This window comes from Aquarana catesbeiana, linkage group LG02 (genome assembly GCF_042186555.1).
Source record: "Aquarana catesbeiana isolate 2022-GZ linkage group LG02, ASM4218655v1, whole genome shotgun sequence".
Taxonomy (NCBI): domain Eukaryota; kingdom Metazoa; phylum Chordata; class Amphibia; order Anura; family Ranidae; genus Aquarana; species Aquarana catesbeiana.
This window is the reverse complement of record NC_133325.1, coordinates 536,930,950-536,950,452: the sequence shown is the minus strand read 5'-3', so window position 1 is coordinate 536,950,452 and position 19,503 is coordinate 536,930,950. Positions and strand designations below refer to the sequence as shown.

Here is a 19,503-nt window from a genome sequence, read left to right as displayed (position 1 = left end):
CCACTCTGGTCTCTGATCAGCTCTATGGTCAGCTGGCTGAATCACCGGCTGCATTTTCAGGTTCCCTGTTGGGACAGGAGAGCCAGAGAAAAACATGGAAGACGGTGGGGGGGGGGCATTCCCTCCCACTGCTTGTAAAAGCAGTCTAGAGGCTAATTAGCCGCTAGGATTGCTTTTACATGAAAGCCGACCGCTGGCTGAAAAGAATGATACCAAGATGATACCTAAACCTGCAGGCATCATTCTGGTATAACCACCCAAAGTCCAGCAACATACCAGTACGTTGCTGGTCCTTGTTGGGCATATATTGTAAACTTTTTTTTCATGCAGCCTGTGGGCTGAACGAAAAAAAGATATTGATCGGTGGGTATGCCCACAATTAGAATACCTCCCTTCATCCACCCACTTCTAATGATGGGCATACATGCACCATTTATATATGCCGAAGCATGGGGGCATCCTCCCGCAAAAGGCAGGAGCAAATCGCTCCTCCACCCACTGCTGCCCCCATGCTTCGGCATATATGCTGAAGTATGTAACTGTGGTGGTGAAATCACCTCCGACAACACTGGAGTCACGGCTTTATATATCGTGGGAGCAAACGTTTTTGCTTTCAAGATAAATAAATCCGCACTGTAACTGAATGGCGTACCTGCTAAGCAAATGATGGTTAACAATAAAACAAAGTAACATTACAGTATAACAGTAAGACTTACCATACCTGCAAAGCAAATACAAAAAAAAACATAGTAAAAAATAAAACATTTAACGCAACCTGTGCCTAAAATATATATATGCCGAAGCATGGGGGCATCCTCCCACAAAAGGCAGGGGCAAATCACTCCTCCACCCACTGCTGCCCCCATGCTTCGGCATATATGCTGAAGTATGTAACTGTGGTGGTGAAATCACCTCCGACAGCGCTGGAGTCACGGCTTTATGTATCGTGGGAGCAAACGCTGTTGCTGTCAAGATAAATAAATCCGCTCTGCAGCTGAATGGCGTACCTGAAAACAAAAAAGTGGTTAACAATAAAAAAACAAAGTATAAAAAAATTGCATACCTATAAAGCAAACATGATAAAAACATAACAATAAAACATTGCAGTATAGAATACAATAAAAAAGAGCAGAACAATAGAGAGAGAATAGAGAGAGAACAATAAAACAACAACTATTTTTGGTTTTTTTATTTTATATATTTTTTTTTTTTTTACACTTTTTTTTGTAACTTTAACTTTTTTAACTGGTACCAGGTTTGGGTCTCTCAAAATGCGATGGCATCTTGGGAGACCCTGTGAAAGTGTGTCCTAGTCTGTGCAGTGCTGTACCCTACGCTAATACTCCACTAGTGTATGGTAACGTTCAAAACATTCACCCATGCAAAGACCAGGACAGGAGGGACAATAATACCGGGTGTCACGCCTAAATCCGCGCTTGCTGCAGACACGACATCTTTTTTGGGGGGCTCGTTGGGTAGGGGTACTCGGGAGGACATATTGAAAATGCCTCTCATGCAGCCGGCTTACTGTATTTGGTTGGGGAAGGTGAGGTGGAGCACCGTCTGGATACAGAAGGGCTCTGACGATCTCTTTCTGGAATTTAAGGAAGGATCCAGTCCGTCCTGAAGCTCTGTATAGCACATGAGCATTCAGCAAAGCCAATTGAAATGAATAGACACTTTTTTTGTACCAGCGTCTGGTCTTACGGGCAACTAGGTACGGCGCCATCATCTGGTCGTTGAGGTCCATCCCTCCCATATTTTGGTTATATTCGTGGACACAGAGGGGTTTCTCCACAACACCAGTCGCCGTAGGAATTTGGACTGTCGTGTCTGCATGAAGGGAGGTAAGAACAAAAACATTCTTATTGTCCCTCCACTTCATAGCGAGCAAGTTATTACACTTCAAGCAGGCTCTCTCCCCCAGCCTAAGACGGGAATCTACAAGCCGCTGGGGAAAGCCCCGGCGATTAGGTCGCACGGTGCCACATGCTCCAATCTGTTGATCAAAAAGGTGACTAAACAGTGGCACGCTCGTGTAATAATTGTCCACGTACAAGTGGTACCCCTTTCCGAATAAGGGTGACACCAAGTCCCACACTATCTTGCCAGCGCTTCCTATGTAGTCAGGGCAGTTTGTCGGCTCTACGTGACTATCTTTGCCCTCGTAAACCATAAAACTACATGTATAGCCTGTGGCCCTGTCACAGAGCTTATACATCTTGACCCCGTATCTGGCACGCTTGCTGGGAAGGTACTGTTTGAATGACAAGCGGCCAGAAAATGTAATCAGGGACTCATCAACGCAGACAACTTGATGGGGAGTAAACAAGTCTGCAAAACGTTGGTTGAAGTGGTTTACAAGGGGCCGAATTTTGTAGAGCCGATCGTATCCAGGGTCTCCACAAGGATGACAGAGTTCATTGTCGTTGAAGTGCATGAACCGCAAAATCTGCTCGTATCGTGCCCTGGCCATGGAGGCAGAGAACACGGGCGCATGGTAAATTGGGTCAGTGGACCAATATGACCGCAACTTACTCTTTTTATTCAAGCCCATGTTGAGGGAAAGGCCCAGAAAGATCTTAAATTCGGAGACCGTAATTGGTCTCCAATCTCTGGCAAGGGAGGACTGGGGAATAGTGGCGATGTGTTGACCAGCGTATAATTTGCTTTGGTCCACAATAGATCTATAGAGATCTTCGGTGAAAAACAGCGAAAAAAAATCCAGTGGCGTAAAATCAACTGTTTCCACCTGAATTCCGGGTTGGCCAGTGAATGGGGGAAGTACGGGTGCTGCAGAAGTGGTGGGTTCCCAATTCGGATTGGCGAATGCAGCAGGAAGGGCACTATGGGCTCGACGAGCCTGTCTTTGTCTTCTTGGTGGCAGCGGGACACTACTAGTGCTTGCCACCTCACCAGCTTGAACTGCACTTATGGGACTCGCCACGTCACCAAGTGTTACTGCAGTGCTGGATGTACGACCAGGGTGTACTAGGCCGCTGGTGCTTGCCAGTTCACCAGAAGGAATAGCGGCACTAGTACTTCTCTGCTCCATACGAGGGACCTGCGGTTCTTGCATTTCAAGGACAGAAGATGATGATTGGGGTCTGGTACGCCTGACCTTAGCAGGGACCACAACTCCGTCGTCAGAGCTATCTGTCATGGAGCCGCTGTCCTCTACAGGATCGTATTCTGAGCCTGAATCTGACAGATGAGTGACTTCCTCTTCACTATCTGTCATGCTCAGAAACGTGTAGGCCTCTTCACTAGTGTACCTTCGATTTGCCATTTTGGGCTCTAAATTTAGGGGTACACTAGTGAGACTCGCAGGCAAAAAAGCTCCTGACTGTTAGCGACTGTATAAAAACGCTACCAAAAAACTGTTAGCGATCGCAGGGATCAGGCCTGACTCTGCGAACGCTGCAGTTATATGTGCTTAGTGTTTTGTAAGTGTCAGTAATCGATCGATACTGCACTTGGGTGGGCTGGGCTGGGCCGAGGGGCAAAACGCAGGTGCTAGCAGGTATCTGGGCTGATCCCGCTAACACTGCGTTTTTGGGAACCCTAAACTGCTGGGGATGCTAGTATAGATCTGATCGGATCAGATATCGATCCGTTCAGATACTATAGCACTAAGGGAGGTGTATGCTGCGTGCGTGGGTGTTAGTGGTACTGGCTCTAACCTGACGCTGCCTGGGGCGACGCAGACCTTATCTGATCCTGAAAACGTAACTTATATCACCGCCGGGCAATTAGGGGGTTTATAAGGTAATAAACGGCGGGTGCCCTAAAACTATAATAAACTACAAAAAACAAACTAACCAACCAGCGTCACCCGTAACACTTATATGGTAATCGCTGGTGAAAGGGTTAACTAGGGGGCAATCAGGGGGTTAAAACCTTTAGTTGGTAGTATATGGGGGTCCCTGTTGCTATAAAACACTGACAGCGAACCTATATACTTACCTCCCTAACTAGCGTCACCTGTGTCACTAATACAGCGATCAGAAAAACGATCGCTTAGCGACACTGGCGACGGGGGGTGATCACAGGGTTAACCTTTATTAGGGGGGGTTAGGGGGGTACCCTGGACCTAAAGGGGGGTACCCCAGGCCTAAAGGGGGCTAACCTAACTGCCCTAACACTTATAACTGTCACAAACTGACACCAGTGCAAAAAAAAAAAAAACTGCTATTGGTGTCAGTGTGACAGGGGGTACAGGGGGGTGACAAGTGTGCCTGGCGTGTTCTACTGACAGTGTAGTGTTGTGCAGACTTACTTGATGTCTTCTCTCCTCGGCGCCGGATCGAAAAGACCGGCTCGAGGAGGGATGACATCACTTCCTGTGCCTCTGTTTACATTACAGAGGCACAGGAAGGATTTTCATTCGCCAGGAGCGATCGGAAGGGGGTGGCCACGAATGGATGGCCTCTCATCGCCCGGGAAGAGATGACGACCGCCTCTGGCACCGCCCGCGGGAAGGCAATCACTTACTAGGTACGTGATTTTGCCTGCCCGTGCCATTCTGCTGACGTACATCAGCATGAGGCGGTCGTCAAGTGGTTAAACTGAAAGGATTGTTTTACAAGGTGATCGTTTATAATCATTTTAATGACAAAGTTATCGCCAAGTTGACCGGTTAATGTCCAACGTGTTTTATTTTGCAGTGAGTGGGGTGGTACAGTATTGCAAAGTAACAGGTGATTAAACAGCTTGTATTCATGCATTTCAAATATTACTACATATAATGAATCAGGGTTAATGATTGTAGAATTTCACAATGAAAAAATGGCAAACTCACCAATTTTTTTTTTTTCTCCTTAGAACCATAATGATTCAGAAGCATGACCAGCTGACTGTTGCTGTCCACAAAATGTCCTCCTAAAGCTTTCTGTGTGAAGACTGAATATGACTCTCCACCTTATTATACTGGCTGCTGTTTCTGAAGCATGAAGATTATGGGAGCAGCTCCACTGATATATATTTACAATTGCCATAGTGTAGGTGGGCCATTTTATAGCAGTGTTATTTTATGAATATGAATTAAAGTGGAACTTCAGGCAAAATATTTCCTCTAGTCCCTTTTACTCACTTTTGATTAAACATTTTCATAGGTACAGCATCTGGACACACACATTTCGGTATGTGTTATACTTCTTTCTGTTCAACAGAAGCTGGTCTGACTGCCATATTAAACCAGCATTCAATCAACGCATACAGCCAATGGCTGCAGCACTGAACAGTGTATTCTGATGGGCAGAGAGTCACCGCTGTCAGAATACAATGGCACAGCAGAGGGGAATCCCTGCATTTACGTCACTTGTGTGGATGCAGGGATCTGTCAGGTTTTTTTTTTCTGTTCGACCCGATGGTTGAACAAAAAAAAAAAATGTGCATGTATACCCTGCTTCAGGGGAAAGTTTCCAAACAGAAACAAGGACAATAAAAACCTTGATAGATGTTCCCGTAACTGTTCCCCAGTTTTGCCAAGACTAAATGAAAGGATTTGCCTGGAGGAAGTGCAGCATAATGCAAAAATTACACATTGGTATATAGCATAGTATAATTTTATATAGAAAAAAAATTACTGAGGGTTTTTACATTGTAAATTAGAAAAATGTAAGTCGTCACCCCCCCCATTAACTAAAGATGGATCCTTTTCCTGATCATATGTTGTCCTTTGAAATACTGTATTTTTTGTATTTTTTGCTCCATAAGACGCACTTAGGTTTTAGAGGAGGAAAACAAAAAAAATATTCTGAACCAAATGGTGTACAAAAATATTTATTAAAATATAACAGAATAATATTTCTACACTGACAAACAATGTAAGGGGGCACCCTACACTGATCCCCTACGTAACTGGGACATTTACACTGACCTCAACACAACAGGAGTATTTACATCAACCTCCAATGTAATTGAGACATTTACACTGACCAGCAATGTGACAGGTGTATTTACAGTAACCCCCCCATCTGCTAATCTCTGCATTCTTATCTCCCTCTCAGTACAACTCTGCCCCATCTAACTCATCTGCTGACCTCTGTCCCCCAAACCCCTACTCTGCTAACCTCTGCACTCCAACCCCTCCTTCCCATTCAACTCTGCACCTCAAACACCTCCTCTGCTCACCTCTGGACCTCAAACCCCCCTCTTTGATCACCTCTACATGCCCCCTATGCTCACCTGTATGCTGTTTCATCCACTAGGTGGGCGGCACGCAGAGGAGGGGGCGTGATTTGCATATGAATCGCGGCATTTTGCTGACATCATTTACATATAAATGCCTGCATGATTTACATATGCCGAAGCTGTGGGGATTAATTACAGAACAATACCTTGTGTTTCTCTCCCTCTAGTAGCTGAAGGCAGGGGAGAAACAGGCTTTCATCTGGGGCAGACAGCTGCACAGGGCATTGTTCTGCCACCGAAACAGTCCCCCTGCCAGCAGCTCTGCTGGTCAATATTCGCTCTATAAGACGCACAGACATTGTCCCCATTTTTTTTTTGGGGGGGGAGTGCGTTGTATGGAGGGAAAAGTACAGTACAGCTATTTGCTCCTAAGCCTGAAAGCTAAAAATCTCTGCAGACAGTTAAATTACATATATATTAAAATTGTTATACCTACCAAAGGGTTTTCAGTTCTACACAAGCTATTAATCAAGGCACATCCAGGTCATTGACCTGCCAGCAGATTTTATTGCAGATGAGCAGTACAGCCTGGTCAATGAGTGATTGGGACAGTAAAGGTTCAGAAGCAATTTGTTGAACTTTATGCAGCACCGTGGATAGCAGTAGAAACAGTTTGCCTTTTAGTACTTCTGTAAACAGGATTCAAAATGAATATCAAGAATGATGTGTTCCTTATTTGTAACTTATGCTACCTATGTGCATACAATTTTTTTATATAACAGTTTTTCATCTTTGAAGGCTCTATATCATAGATAGCGGACCTCCAGCTGTTGCAAAACTACAATTCCCATCATGCCTCTGCCTCTGGGTTTCATGCTTGTGGCTTTCAGAGTCTTGCTATGCCTCATGGGAGTTGTAGTTCTGCAACAGCTGTAGGTCCGCTAATTGCATATCCCTGCTCTATTTTACTATGAGGAAAAGTCTAATGTGGACAACCCCCTACAGAACAGAATTCCCCTTTCATACACCTGAAATTATTAAAGAAACTGTGTGGTTATACAGTGACACAGAATCCAACATCAGTATGTCTGTTCAAAAAAATACCACCCAACTCATAGGTCTGCAATACACAATGTATAATAAATAATTTAAATGCATTCATTGCTGTTGCTAAAATAAATATTTAAAAAAAATGTTTTTACAAACTTTTGGCATTGCCCCTGCTAGACATTGGCTTGATATTTTTATGCTTCTTGTACAGGGGCATAGAAATACAAATTTTAACTGAAATAGGACTTGTCGCTTGCTGAAATGAAATGTGGTAGAATTAAGGGGCCAGGAAACAGGTAATTCATCTGCCAACTGCAGGAGAGGATCAAAAAAGTTAGATTTTAGATATAAAATTAAAGTGCTGTCTACGTGTTAAAACAAAAACGCTCTCAGATGTTTGTTGCTGTTTTTTGTAAGTGGGACTATTAGAAGTAACCTTTATCAATGTTTCATTTATTGATCCTGGAAGAGTTATGGATGTGAAGATGAGAAACTCACCAAGGAAGATCAGTGACTCTGCAGACTTCTGATGCACTGGATAGATTCTTTGAAGTGCTTCAATTACCTCAGATCCTGGTCCCGGAGTGGTACCAGGAATTCTTCAATTCTACAGTTCCACAAAACAATGCACCACCTCAACCGTCTGCTTACTGACGATCAGTGAGAATAGGAGATCGCTTTCAGCAGCCTTACCAGAAGGAAAGAATCATTGAGGACCTACAGGAGAAACTGCATGGGGCAGGGTAATGTTAACCACTTCAGCCCCGGAAGACTTGGCTGCTGAATGACCGGGCCATTTTTTGCGATTTGGCACTGCATCGTTTTAACTGACAATTGCGCGGTCGTGCGACGTTGTACCCAAAAAAATTTGACGTCCTTTTTTTCCCACAAATAGAGCTTTCTTTTGGTGGTATTTGATCACCTCTGCATTTTTTTTTTTTTTTTGCGCTATAAACAAAAAAGTGAGACAATTTTGAAAAAAAAAGTTTTTTTTTACTTTTTGATAAAATCGTATTTACCCCCAAAAAATATATAAAAAAACTAATTTTTTCCTCAGCTTAGGCCGATATGTATTCTACATATTTTTGGTAAAAAAAATTGCAATAAGCATATATTGATTGGTTTGCGCAAAAGTTTTAGCGTCTACAAAATAGGGGATAGTTTTATGGCATTTTTATTATTTTTTTTTTTTTTTATTAGTAATGGCGGCGATCTGTGATTTTTATCATGACTGCGACATTATGGCGGACAGATCGGACACTTTTGAACGCCATTTTGGGACCATTGTCATTTATACAGCGATCAGTGCTATAAAAATGCACAGCTTACTGTGTAAATGACACTGGCAGGGAAGGGGTTAACCACTAGAGGGCGATGAAGGGGTTAAGTGTGTCCTAGGGAGTGATTCTAACTGTGGGGGGGATGGGCTACAAATGATATGACCGTGATCTCTGCTCCCGATGACAGGGAGAAGTAGATTTGTCCTGTCACAAGGCAGAATGGGGAATGCCTTGTTTACATAGGCATCTCCCTGTTCTGCCAAACCGAGAAACAATCGCGGGCACCTGGCAAACATCGAGTCCGCGGGCGCGATCATGGAGCTAGCGGCGGGGGCGTGCGTGCTGGCACGGCGGCAAATTCAAAGGGACATACTGGTACGCCCATTTGCACAGCCGTGCCATTCTGCCGATGTAAATGTAGATGCGGCGGTCGGCAAGTGGTTAATATAAAGGAGGACTTCAATTATCCACATATTGATTGGACAAATGTTGCTATACACCCAGCTAAGCCTTGCCAGTTCTTGAACATATTGAAGGACAATTTAAAGAGTCTAATTCTAGAAGTCCCAGCAAGAAAAATGCTCTACTAGATCTATTATTTTCACTAATAACACAGATGTGCAAATTAGGGATAATTTAGGCAATCGTGACCACTGTGATTGCATTTGAAGTGAATTATAGAAAAGAGAAGTATGTACAGTTTTCAAAATAGCAGTCCAATGTCACTAACCAGATCAATTTGTTGGTATAAATTATATTTCTACATGTCAAATAATTTACTAGTAGGTGTAGTAGAAGAATAGAAACCCAACAATCATGACATGCATGCTTCTGATTCTGTGTAATAGAATCGTCAATTGATAGGGGCATGTTCAAAATATTAGCAGTGTGGAGTTCAATTGGTGAGGTCATTCAGTCTGTGAAAAAACAGGTGGCAATTTATAAGGCAAAGGCAGCAAATTTATGTTGTACATGCGGGGCATAATGCATTTCTCTGAAAATCTGAGTAAAATGGTTCGCTCCAGACATTGTTCAGAAGAACTGTGTACTTTGATTAAAAGTTGATTGGAAAGGAGGAAACATATACAGAATTGCAGAAACTTTTAGACTGCTCAGCTAAAATTATCTCAGTGCTTTAAAATGGCAACCAAAACCCAAAAGACATGGAAGACAACGGAAAACTATGTGAAGCCAAACGATCGGCAAGAAGCCCCCGCAAAGTCCCATTGTTGAAAAAACAACAGACTGAATAGGTTCCAATTCGCCAAAGAACACATTGGCCTAGAAATGGCGTAACGTTTTGTGGACTGATGAAAGCAAGATTGTTCTTTTTGGGTCTAGGGGCCGCAGACAGTTTGTCAGACGACCCCCAAACACTGAATTCAAGCCACAGTACACTGTGAAGCATGGTGACGCAAGCATCATGATATGGGGATGTTTCTCATACCATGGTGCTAGGCCTGTTTATTGCATATCATGGATCAGTCTGAATTCATCAAAATACTTGAAGAGGTCATTTTGCCTTATGCCGAAGAGGAAATGCCCTTGAAATGGGTGTCTCAACAAGACAATGACCCAAACACACCCGTAAGTGAGCAGCATCTTGGTTCCAGACAAATGTTACAAAGAATATAACAATTTGTAAAAAGGAAATCGAGGATGCATAAATTCAAACGAAAGACAGATTGCAAAAGATAGGACAAACCCCAAAAATTCTTCAAATGTATTAATAGTAAAAAGGTAAGGTCTGAGCATGTAGGCCCTTTACAAAATAATCTAGAGTGGGGGACTGGACAAAGACAAGGCAATTTTATTAAATACTTTCTTAAGTTCTGTGTATACAAAGGAGCAGCCCCAAATGATCCACAATGGCTCAAAAATTATATGGTCCAGAAATATTTAAACAGAATAAAGGTGGATAAAGCACCTGGACCAGATGGCAGCCACCAATGGATCTTAAAAGAATTGAGTTCTGTCATTTCAAAGCCCTTGTATCTAATTTTTAGGGACTCATTAATGACTGGAATAGTACCACTGGATTGTTTGCCAGCTCAAAAGATCAGCTGCTGACAAATTTGAACAGAACAAAACACCACTTGCAAAGCCTAGGTTGGCTCCTGAATGAGGCAAAGTTGAAGTTCCTTCCCAAGAGATAAGGTTTTTGGGTTACAGTATCGACTAAATTCATCAAAAGATCTTCCTGCCAGAAGAGAAGATCCTGGGGCGATAAAACAGATTCAGACAAGCTCGCCAGTAACAGGTCAGCTATGTTGACATTGGGTCTTCTAACATCCTCTATTCTGGCTGTTCAGTTGGGCCCGCCTCCACTCAAGTGAGCTGCAGCAAATAATTCTCCAATTTGAAGCACAAAGAACCCTTAGAGCTTCGTGATTCCTTTACAAATGAGGAAATTGTGGTGGTGGAGGAACCAGTCAAATCTGAGTGACTACTTTGGGTGTTCCCCGTCTCAAAAAGGCCAAAGACAGATGCAAGTTCCTGGGGGCGGGGAGCACATCTGGAAGGTCATTTTGCCTAAGGGATCTGGTCAAGCTCAAACGCAAAAAGATTGTACAATTGGAGGGAACTAAATGCAATTTGGATAGGGCTCCTCTGGTTCCAGGAAGGGATCAGGGGCCAACATGTTCAGATCCTGTGTGACAATGCCGCCACAGTAGCCTATGTAGCAAAGCAGGGAGGTACCAGAAGCAGGGAGGTACCAGAAGCAGGGTTCTCCTGACCTTGGCTGGGGAGATCCTAATCTGGGCAGAGGAGAATCTGGCATCCCTGTCAGCACTGCATCTGAAGGGCAGTTTGAATTGGATGGCAGACTTCCTGAGCAGGAAGAAAATTTCCAAATCCGAGTGGAGTCTAAATTTTGGAAGTTTTTCAGATGGTGGTAAACAAGTGGGGCAGGTCCATCTGTTTGCAACCCACTCAAACGTGAAGCTCCCGACTCACTTTTCACTGAATAGAAGGGATCGGGCAAGGGGATTGGATGCTCTGGCCCAGCCTTGGGACTTCCATTTGTGTTATGCTTTTCCCCCCATCCAGTTAATACCGCTGGTCTTCAAATGTCAGGAAGAATCCACAAATCTAATACTTGTTGCCCCCTATTGGCCCAGAAGGATATGGTTCTCAACACGTCTGAACCTGGCTGCAAAACACCATTGAATGTTACCTCCACGGCATGATCTACTGAAGCAGGGGCCCATCCTTTATCGAAATGTAAGCCAGCTCAAGTTAGCAGTCTGGTTTCTGAGGAGCAGATCCTAAAGAAAAGGGGTCGGACAAATTGGTTTCTACGTTGTTAAACAGCAGGAAAATAGTTACTAGAGAATGATTTCAAGGTTTGGAACTCCTGGTGCGTGGCAAAGCAGTATTTGCCGCAGGAGATCATTTCCATCCTGGAATTTCTTCATTTCTTCATGAAGAAATGGAGAAGGGGTTGGCATTTAGCACCTTGAAGACACAGATGGCCGCGTTATCAGTTTTTTTGGAAACACAATTATCATGAGATCCATTGATATTTAGGTTCTTTAAGGCCATGGCTAGGTCAAGACCAGCGCCTTTCAAATTTTTTCCAAGTTGGAACTTGTCAGTGGTTCTGCAGGGACTACTGTAACTAGAAAACCTTTTCAAACCTCTAGAAAACACTACAGTAAGGGATTGGACTTTAAAAATGGCCCTATTGGTGGCAGTCACCTCTGCCAAAAGAGTCAGTGAGCTGCAGGTCTTTTCTACAGTCAAACCTTTCCTAACAATTTTTACAGACCGGATAGTTCTAAAGGTAGACCCAGGCTTTCTACCGAAAGTCTCTTCCTCTTTTCATCGTTAACAAGAGATGATTCTTACAACGTTTTGTGCATCTCCAGCCAATCCTAAAGAGGAAGGCTTCCACACGTTGGATGTGAAACAATGTCTACTACGATACCTGGAGTTGACTAGGCAATTTAGGAAATCAAATTCTCTTTTTTTTGCTTTTTGCAGGGGCTCGTAAGGGAGAGCGGGCTTCCAAAAGCTCTTTCGGAAGATGGCTCAGGACAGCCATTAAAAAAAGCCTACAGGGCCTCAGGTATCCTGGCCCATTCAACTAGGGCAGTAGCAACATCCTGGGCTGAGAGGGCTGGTGCCTCACCCGAGCAGATCTGTAAGGCAGCAACATGGACAAGTTTCATTACGTTCATCTGGGAATTATAGAGTCAATCTACTGTCGGCCTCGGAGCAGGCCTTCAGCCGGAAGGTCCTACAGACGTTGGTCCCACCCTAGAGTAAGTTATCACTTATCCTCTCCAGGAGCTGTCCTGAAAGACATTTTGAGAAATCCTTCGTTAGACTTACCGGTGACGGTATTTCTAGAAGTCTTTCAGGACAGCAGCTATTACCCTCCCTAATGATTTCCATTATGATTTGCACTGTTACAAGAGTATGTTTTGTTTTAAATTGTGTCTTTCAGCATGGCTGGAGTTTTCTCGATTATGACTAAGGCCATGGTGGAAGTGGGCTGCCTTAATAGGCATTAATTGCAGTGTTTCCTGGGAAGTTGGGTGGAGGTACACTCTCTCCAGGTGCTGTCCTGAAAGATTTTTAGAAATACCATCACTGGTGTTTTCTTCACTTTCTGTAAAGTAATCGCAAATTAAAAAAAAAATTCTTCATGTTTTGATTTGGAATAGACTGCAGTGTCCCCAATGCATTTGCGTATGTGGAAATAAAACCTATTGTAGGAATTTTGAGCTTTACTCACTTTTTTAAACACACGGCTATTAGTTTGAACAAAACTGTAGGTGCCACAAAAAAAGCTGCACCCCTTAGTGTGCAATACTAAATGGGAACAAATATTCTCAAAAAAACACGGAGGAGAAATGGGAGTGCTTTAAAGTTAAACAATGACATTTGCAGGTGCATTCCATTCTGTAATAAGTATGAGTATGAAAGTAAACCCATGTATTTAGCCACTTCAATATAGGGCACTTTTACCCCCTTCTTGCCCAGACCAAAATTCAGCTGTCAGTACTCTCAAACTTTGAATGACAATTACTCAATCATGCTACACTGTACCCAAACAGAATTTGTATAATTTTTTTCATGCAAATAGAGCTTTCTTTTGGTGGTGTTTAATCACCACTGTGTCTTTTTTTATTTTTTTGCGATGTATTGAAGCAAAAAAAATCTATTCAAAAATTTAAGTAATTTTTCTTCATAAATTTGGGCCAAAATTTATACTGCTACATATCTTTGGTAAAAATAACCCAAATTTGTGTATATTATTTAGTCTGTGTGAAATTATAGAGTCTACAAACTATGCTATGTATCATTGAAAATTAATCCTGATGTACTGTCTCATTTCTTGAGGCCCTGAAATGTCAAGACAGTACAAATACTCCCCAAATGACTCATTTTTGGAAAGTAGACAGTCCAAAGTATTTAGTAAGAGGTATGGTGAATGTTTTGAAGTTGTTTTTTTCCCACAATTCTTGGTAAAATAAAGAAATTATTTTTGTGTACAAAAAAAAAAAAATTGTCAAAATAACAAGTTATTTCTCACACACGGCATAGGGCATACTTGCAGTTACACCCCAAAACTCATTTTGCTACTTGTCTTGAGTATGGCGATACCACATGTGTGAGACTTTTTCACAGCCTGGCCACATACAGAGGTCCAACATCCAAGTAGCGCCACCTTCAGGCGTTCTAGCAGCATAAATTACACATCCTATTTTCCTGACTTCTTTTCCTGAATGTTAATCACCAGTCAAAATAAATTAAGTGAAATATTAACATCTCTTGAGAAATATCATCAAGTCCCCAGTTATCAAAGATGCAGGGACCTCCTTAATGCCAAGAGGGCCACCTTTGAGGATAATCTCATTGCAAACAAAAGAAACAAGTTTGCTAGGGATATAGCAGATTATGAAAAAGGAACAATTTTTCAGTGGGGTAAAGGTCGGTTCAAAACACACATGGATGGAGACTCACAGGTACACATGGATGCAGGATCCATCATTCACAAAAACAACAACAAAAAACCAGAACCGACCTCGTCAGCAATCGCACCATAGGGGGGGTCCCCAGAAAGAAACTAAGAAAATGTATTCAAAACACAAAACCCCGGCTCATTCTTCACAGAGGCAAGGAAAATATAGTAACAGTTCTCAGGGAAAGGACTCCAGGAAGTCCAATCAAAATAGCCATAACTCCCATGACACCAGCTATCCAAATAGACCCAGTTCCTCTGGGCCACAGCAATCCTCTAAATAAAAATAACTCTTCAAGTTCCACATCAAAGGCACCATCGAATGGGCATAAAAATAGTGGTAATTGGGTTCAGCACAATGACAAAAGAGGTAGACATACACCGAAAGGCTAATATGAGTATGCAAATAAAAATGGGGAGAATCGCAACAATAAAGCAATTAACTCTGTTGCTACCCGGGACAACCAGGAGAAAAATATAAGACCTGTACAGGGCGACAACAATCCCCAGTTGCCTTCATCTGTACAAAATGCCCTCCCGGTCCCATTACATCAAGGGACAAAGGAGGACAGTTACAGTACTAACATTCCGACCTCTAATCCATTCGATGTTCTGAGGTCATCCAATCAGTTGGACACCACTGTGGACATGAGCACACCACTAGCGGGTACTGCCAGTAATAGTCCTCTTACCCAAGTACCATCAAGAGGCACAGATGGTACGATAGAACTGATTAGTGATATGGCTAATAATTTTTTAGTGCTTCCCCCTCCTCTCCCCGAAAAAAGAAAAATAGAAGAAGAAGAGGAAACAGAGGAGGGGCAGGAGGGAGAAAAAGCAAGATTATCAGAGGGGAAAGATAGATTGAAGATTTTCACCGTGGATTTTAGTTCTCTATCATCACACCCACTGGTAGAGAGTGAGTTTAGTCTTTTGCAGAAAGGCCTGAATTTTGCCCCAAGCAGTAATGCTAACTTATTTGAACTGTTTAAAGATTTACACAAGTACATCTGTGATATTACAGTAAAGCGATTCTCCGGTCTAAAATTCGCCAAGGATACGAAGATTAGTGAGAATATAGCCGATATATCACCAAACAGCACCCAGAAAGAATATACACCTCAGTTAGAAGAAAGCTGTGACCAGAGTATGAGCAATAATATTGATGAAGAGGCAATTAATATTCTTGAAGAACTACTTCTAGAGAGAGGATCAGAGACAGAGATCCCTATATCGACACCTTTTTCCAATGGGATTATACAGTCCACATTTCGTCCGAAGTCCACGTTTTACCCGCACCATGTTAAAAATGAATACATCAAAACTTTCTACGCCATGGTGTATGCAGACTTTAGAAAACTCTGTGAGTCACCACATGGAAAAGTAAATATGCATAATCTCTCCAAGCAAAAAAAGACGCTCTACTTGCATTTAAAGAGAATCATGATCTAGTAATTCGCACAGCGGACAAAGGAGGAGGTATTGTTATTCAGGATAGGGTGGAATATCTCAAGGAAGCATATAGGCTCCTATCTGATAATGCTACATATGAAATACTGCAAAATGATCCCCTACCAGAATACAAAGTGGAACTAACGGAATTGATGAATCAAGCCTTTTTCCCAGGGTCTAATACAAAAATCAAAGAAACAATTCTTCCTAATGAATTATATCAAGACGCCGTATTTCTACCACACTCCAAATGTCCATAAGGACCCGGTATGTCCACCTGGTAGACCCATGGTGGCCAGTTTGGATGGCATTACTAGTCGAGTTTCTTAATATGTGGATGCTTTCCTCCAACCTCTTGTTACTTCCCTTCCTGCATACATAAAGGATTCTGCACATGTCTTGGAAACCTTAAAGCAATACAAATGGGAGCCAGGGTACTTATGGTTATCCTTGGATGTAAGTTCACTCTACACGTCAATCCCCCATGAGGGCGGTCTAAGGGCAGTCGAATACTTCCTTTCCGAAGCAGATTACATGAACCCCAATCAATCCAAATTCATCTGCCATTGCACTAAGTTTGCCTTGGAGAGGAATTATTTCTCTTTCCAGGGCAAATTTTATAGACAGATAGCTGGCACGGCTATGGGTGCACATTTTGCACCATGTTATGCAAATCTGTTCATGGGGTATTTGGAAAAATCCTGTATTTGGCAGCACAATCCATTTGCCAAACATCTGGTATACTATGGGAGGTATATCGATGATATACTGATTATTTGGGATGGACCACCTGATATTACTGACAAATTTGTCTCATATTGTAATAACAATATGTTTGGTATCCAATTTACCCATGTACTAGATGCTCATTCCCTGGTATTCTTGGACCTTGAACTGGGTAGTGATGGAGATGGCAACATCACATCCAAAACCCACTTCAAAGAAACTGCTGGTAACTCCTATTTGCATCAGAGGAGTTGCCACCACCCTAAATGGAAAGATAACATACCCTACAGTCAGTTCTGTAGGCTACGCAGGAATTGTAGTAGCACCAAAGATTATGATGATCAGGCAACCATATTGTCAAAAAAGTTTTTGGAAAAAGGATATGCAGATCATCACATTCAAAAGGCGACAGACCAATATAGAGAAGGCATCCAGAACAAGATTATGACTACATCTGCAAAAGACCAACATGACATTCTTTTTATTACAACATTCAACGATCAGCACTGGGCTATAAAAAGAGCTGTCCAAAAGCATTGGCCAATTTTGGGGCAGGACAATACACTTGGAAAAATCCTCCCCAACAAACCTCAGGTAGTATTCCGACGTGCGAAAAATGTGAAAAGTTTAATTGCCCCCAGTCGCCTTAAAGACAAACAAAGCTTGAACATGCAAAACATCCCTCAATTCTTTAACATTACTGGATGTTATAGATGTAAAGGCATTAAATGCAAAGCGTGTAAATTTATCTCTCGTGGCCAGAAGTCATTTAGTTGTAAAGATGGCCGTACCTTCTACATTAAACAATTTATATGTTGCAATACCCAGTTTGTTATCTATGGGTTGAGATGCCCATGTGGGTACCTCTATGTAGGTAGAACGGTGCGTGCGATGAGGACCCGCTTTGGTGAACAACGTAGGTTCATATAAAAAAAGGTTGAGAAGCATAGTGTGCCACGTCACTTTAAGCATAAACATGATGGCAGCACTACAGGGTTGGAACTTTTTGGTATAGAATCCATACCTATGTCTATCCTGGAAGGTGAATGTTTTGCTCGTTTATGCAAACGTGAATCCTATTGGATTTTCACTCTACAAAGTATGGCACCAGAAGGGTTAAATGAAGAACTTGAAATAGGTACTCTCATATGAAATTACCCAATGTATGGGATGTTCTATTTGACATTGTTTGGCCTTTCGTTCAGGTGGTGTTGTGGATGGGAATTGAACTGGTGACCCTTTGTGCTGCCGGTTGAGAGTGCTGCCCACTACACCACTGTGCTGCCCTGAATACTTATTCAATTTATAAATCCTCCATATTCATTATTTTAGCTTTAGACTTTCGTTTTGTATGAATCAGATTATAATTTTATCAGATAGGGGTCCATTTTAGTATGGGATCCCACCATATACTTTATAGCTTAATATAACTTTAACTTTATTTCTTCACCACCAAAAAACCATATAATACAATTAATTTCTACATTGGATATGCCATGACGTCTTGCATCTTTATCAATATGATGTTGTATTATGTATATATTATATATCATTTATTCATGTATTTTGATATGTATGATTATGCCCTCGCAGCGTGATTTTCTATTGATGATATTAACTAATATATAGTGTATATTTTATAGTACTGTTTACATAAGTACTTTTTAAATAAGTTTTAATTACATTCTTTTTATTCTTTTTATTTAGATTTACATTAAAGATAGTGCTAATTCTCTATGTTTATTTGTACTAAACACCATTTTAGGATGCTGTTGCTATATAACCCCCTCCGTCTTGTAGATACCTCTTGCTGTGTACTCCATGCTCCTGGTCTGTTATGATGCCATTGGTTCATAGATAGGAGGGGCGGGGGGTTTGAGCATATATTATCACTAGAGGAGATGAGGGCGTTACCTGAAGGAGGCATTACCTGAAAGAGGCCACGCCTCCGAAACATGTCCTAGCAATTGCATGAAGCTTACGAGAGGAGTCAGCTGCATCACTGTGCATCCCCTCCCTGGCCACGAGTGATGTCAGGCAGCTCCGGGAGGCAGCGAGTGCTTTGGGTGGTGTGTGTTACAAGGAAGCAGGCGGTCTGTGCTTACTGGAATACTTTACCACGCTGCTAGTTGCTGTGAGCTAACTGATCCCTACAGACCAGGAGAGGAGGCTATTTATGGAGCTGTTTATGCCATTTAATGCTGGATGTTTGTGAGTGCAACCCTCGTTTTTTATACACTTATCTTCATTTATTAAACGATAACACACTAGGGTTGGCGTGCGCTCTCTCGTTTTTATATATTTTCCTGACTACCTATCACATTTTTGAAGGCCCTAGAGCACCAGGACAGTGGAATTACCCACAAAATGACCCAATTTTTGAACGCTAACCCCGCAACGTACACTATATTGTCAAAAGTATTAGGACGCCTGCCTTTACACGCACATTAACTTTAATGGCATCCCAGTTTTAGTCTGTAGGGTTTAATATTGGGTTGGCCCACCCCTTGCAGCTATAACTGCTTCAACTCTTCTGGGAAGGCTGTCCACAAGGTTTAAGAGTGTGTCCATGGGAATGCTTGACCATTCTTCCAGAAACGCATTTGTGAGGTCAGACACTGATGTTGGATGAGAAGGCCTGGCTCACAGTCTCTGCTCTAATTCATTCCAAAGGTGTTATATCCACCCCAAACTTGCTCATCCATGTCTTTATGGACCTTGCTTTGTGCACTGGTCCAAATCATTTGGTGGAGGGGGATTATGGTGTGGGGTTGTTTTTCAGTGGTTGGGCTTGGCCCCTTAGCTCCAGTGAAGAGAACTCTTAAGGCGTCAACATACCAAGACATTTTGGACAATTTCATGCTCCCAACTTTGTGGAAACAGTTT

The 19,503-nt window shown here is 42.3% G+C and overlaps 1 protein-coding gene across 1 annotated transcript in view; it reads left to right on the top strand.

Annotated features, from left to right (window-relative positions):
• Positions 1-5,068, top strand: part of LAMTOR5 (late endosomal/lysosomal adaptor, MAPK and MTOR activator 5) — a 169,185-nt gene extending 164,117 nt beyond the window's left edge. Inside the window, exon 4 of the mRNA XM_073615867.1 lies at positions 4,825-5,068. Coding sequence (XP_073471968.1) covers positions 4,825-4,885 — 61 coding nt within the window. The 3' untranslated portion in view covers positions 4,886-5,068. The remainder of the gene's footprint in view (positions 1-4,824) is intronic.
• Positions 5,069-19,503: the final 14,435 nt, after the last annotated feature.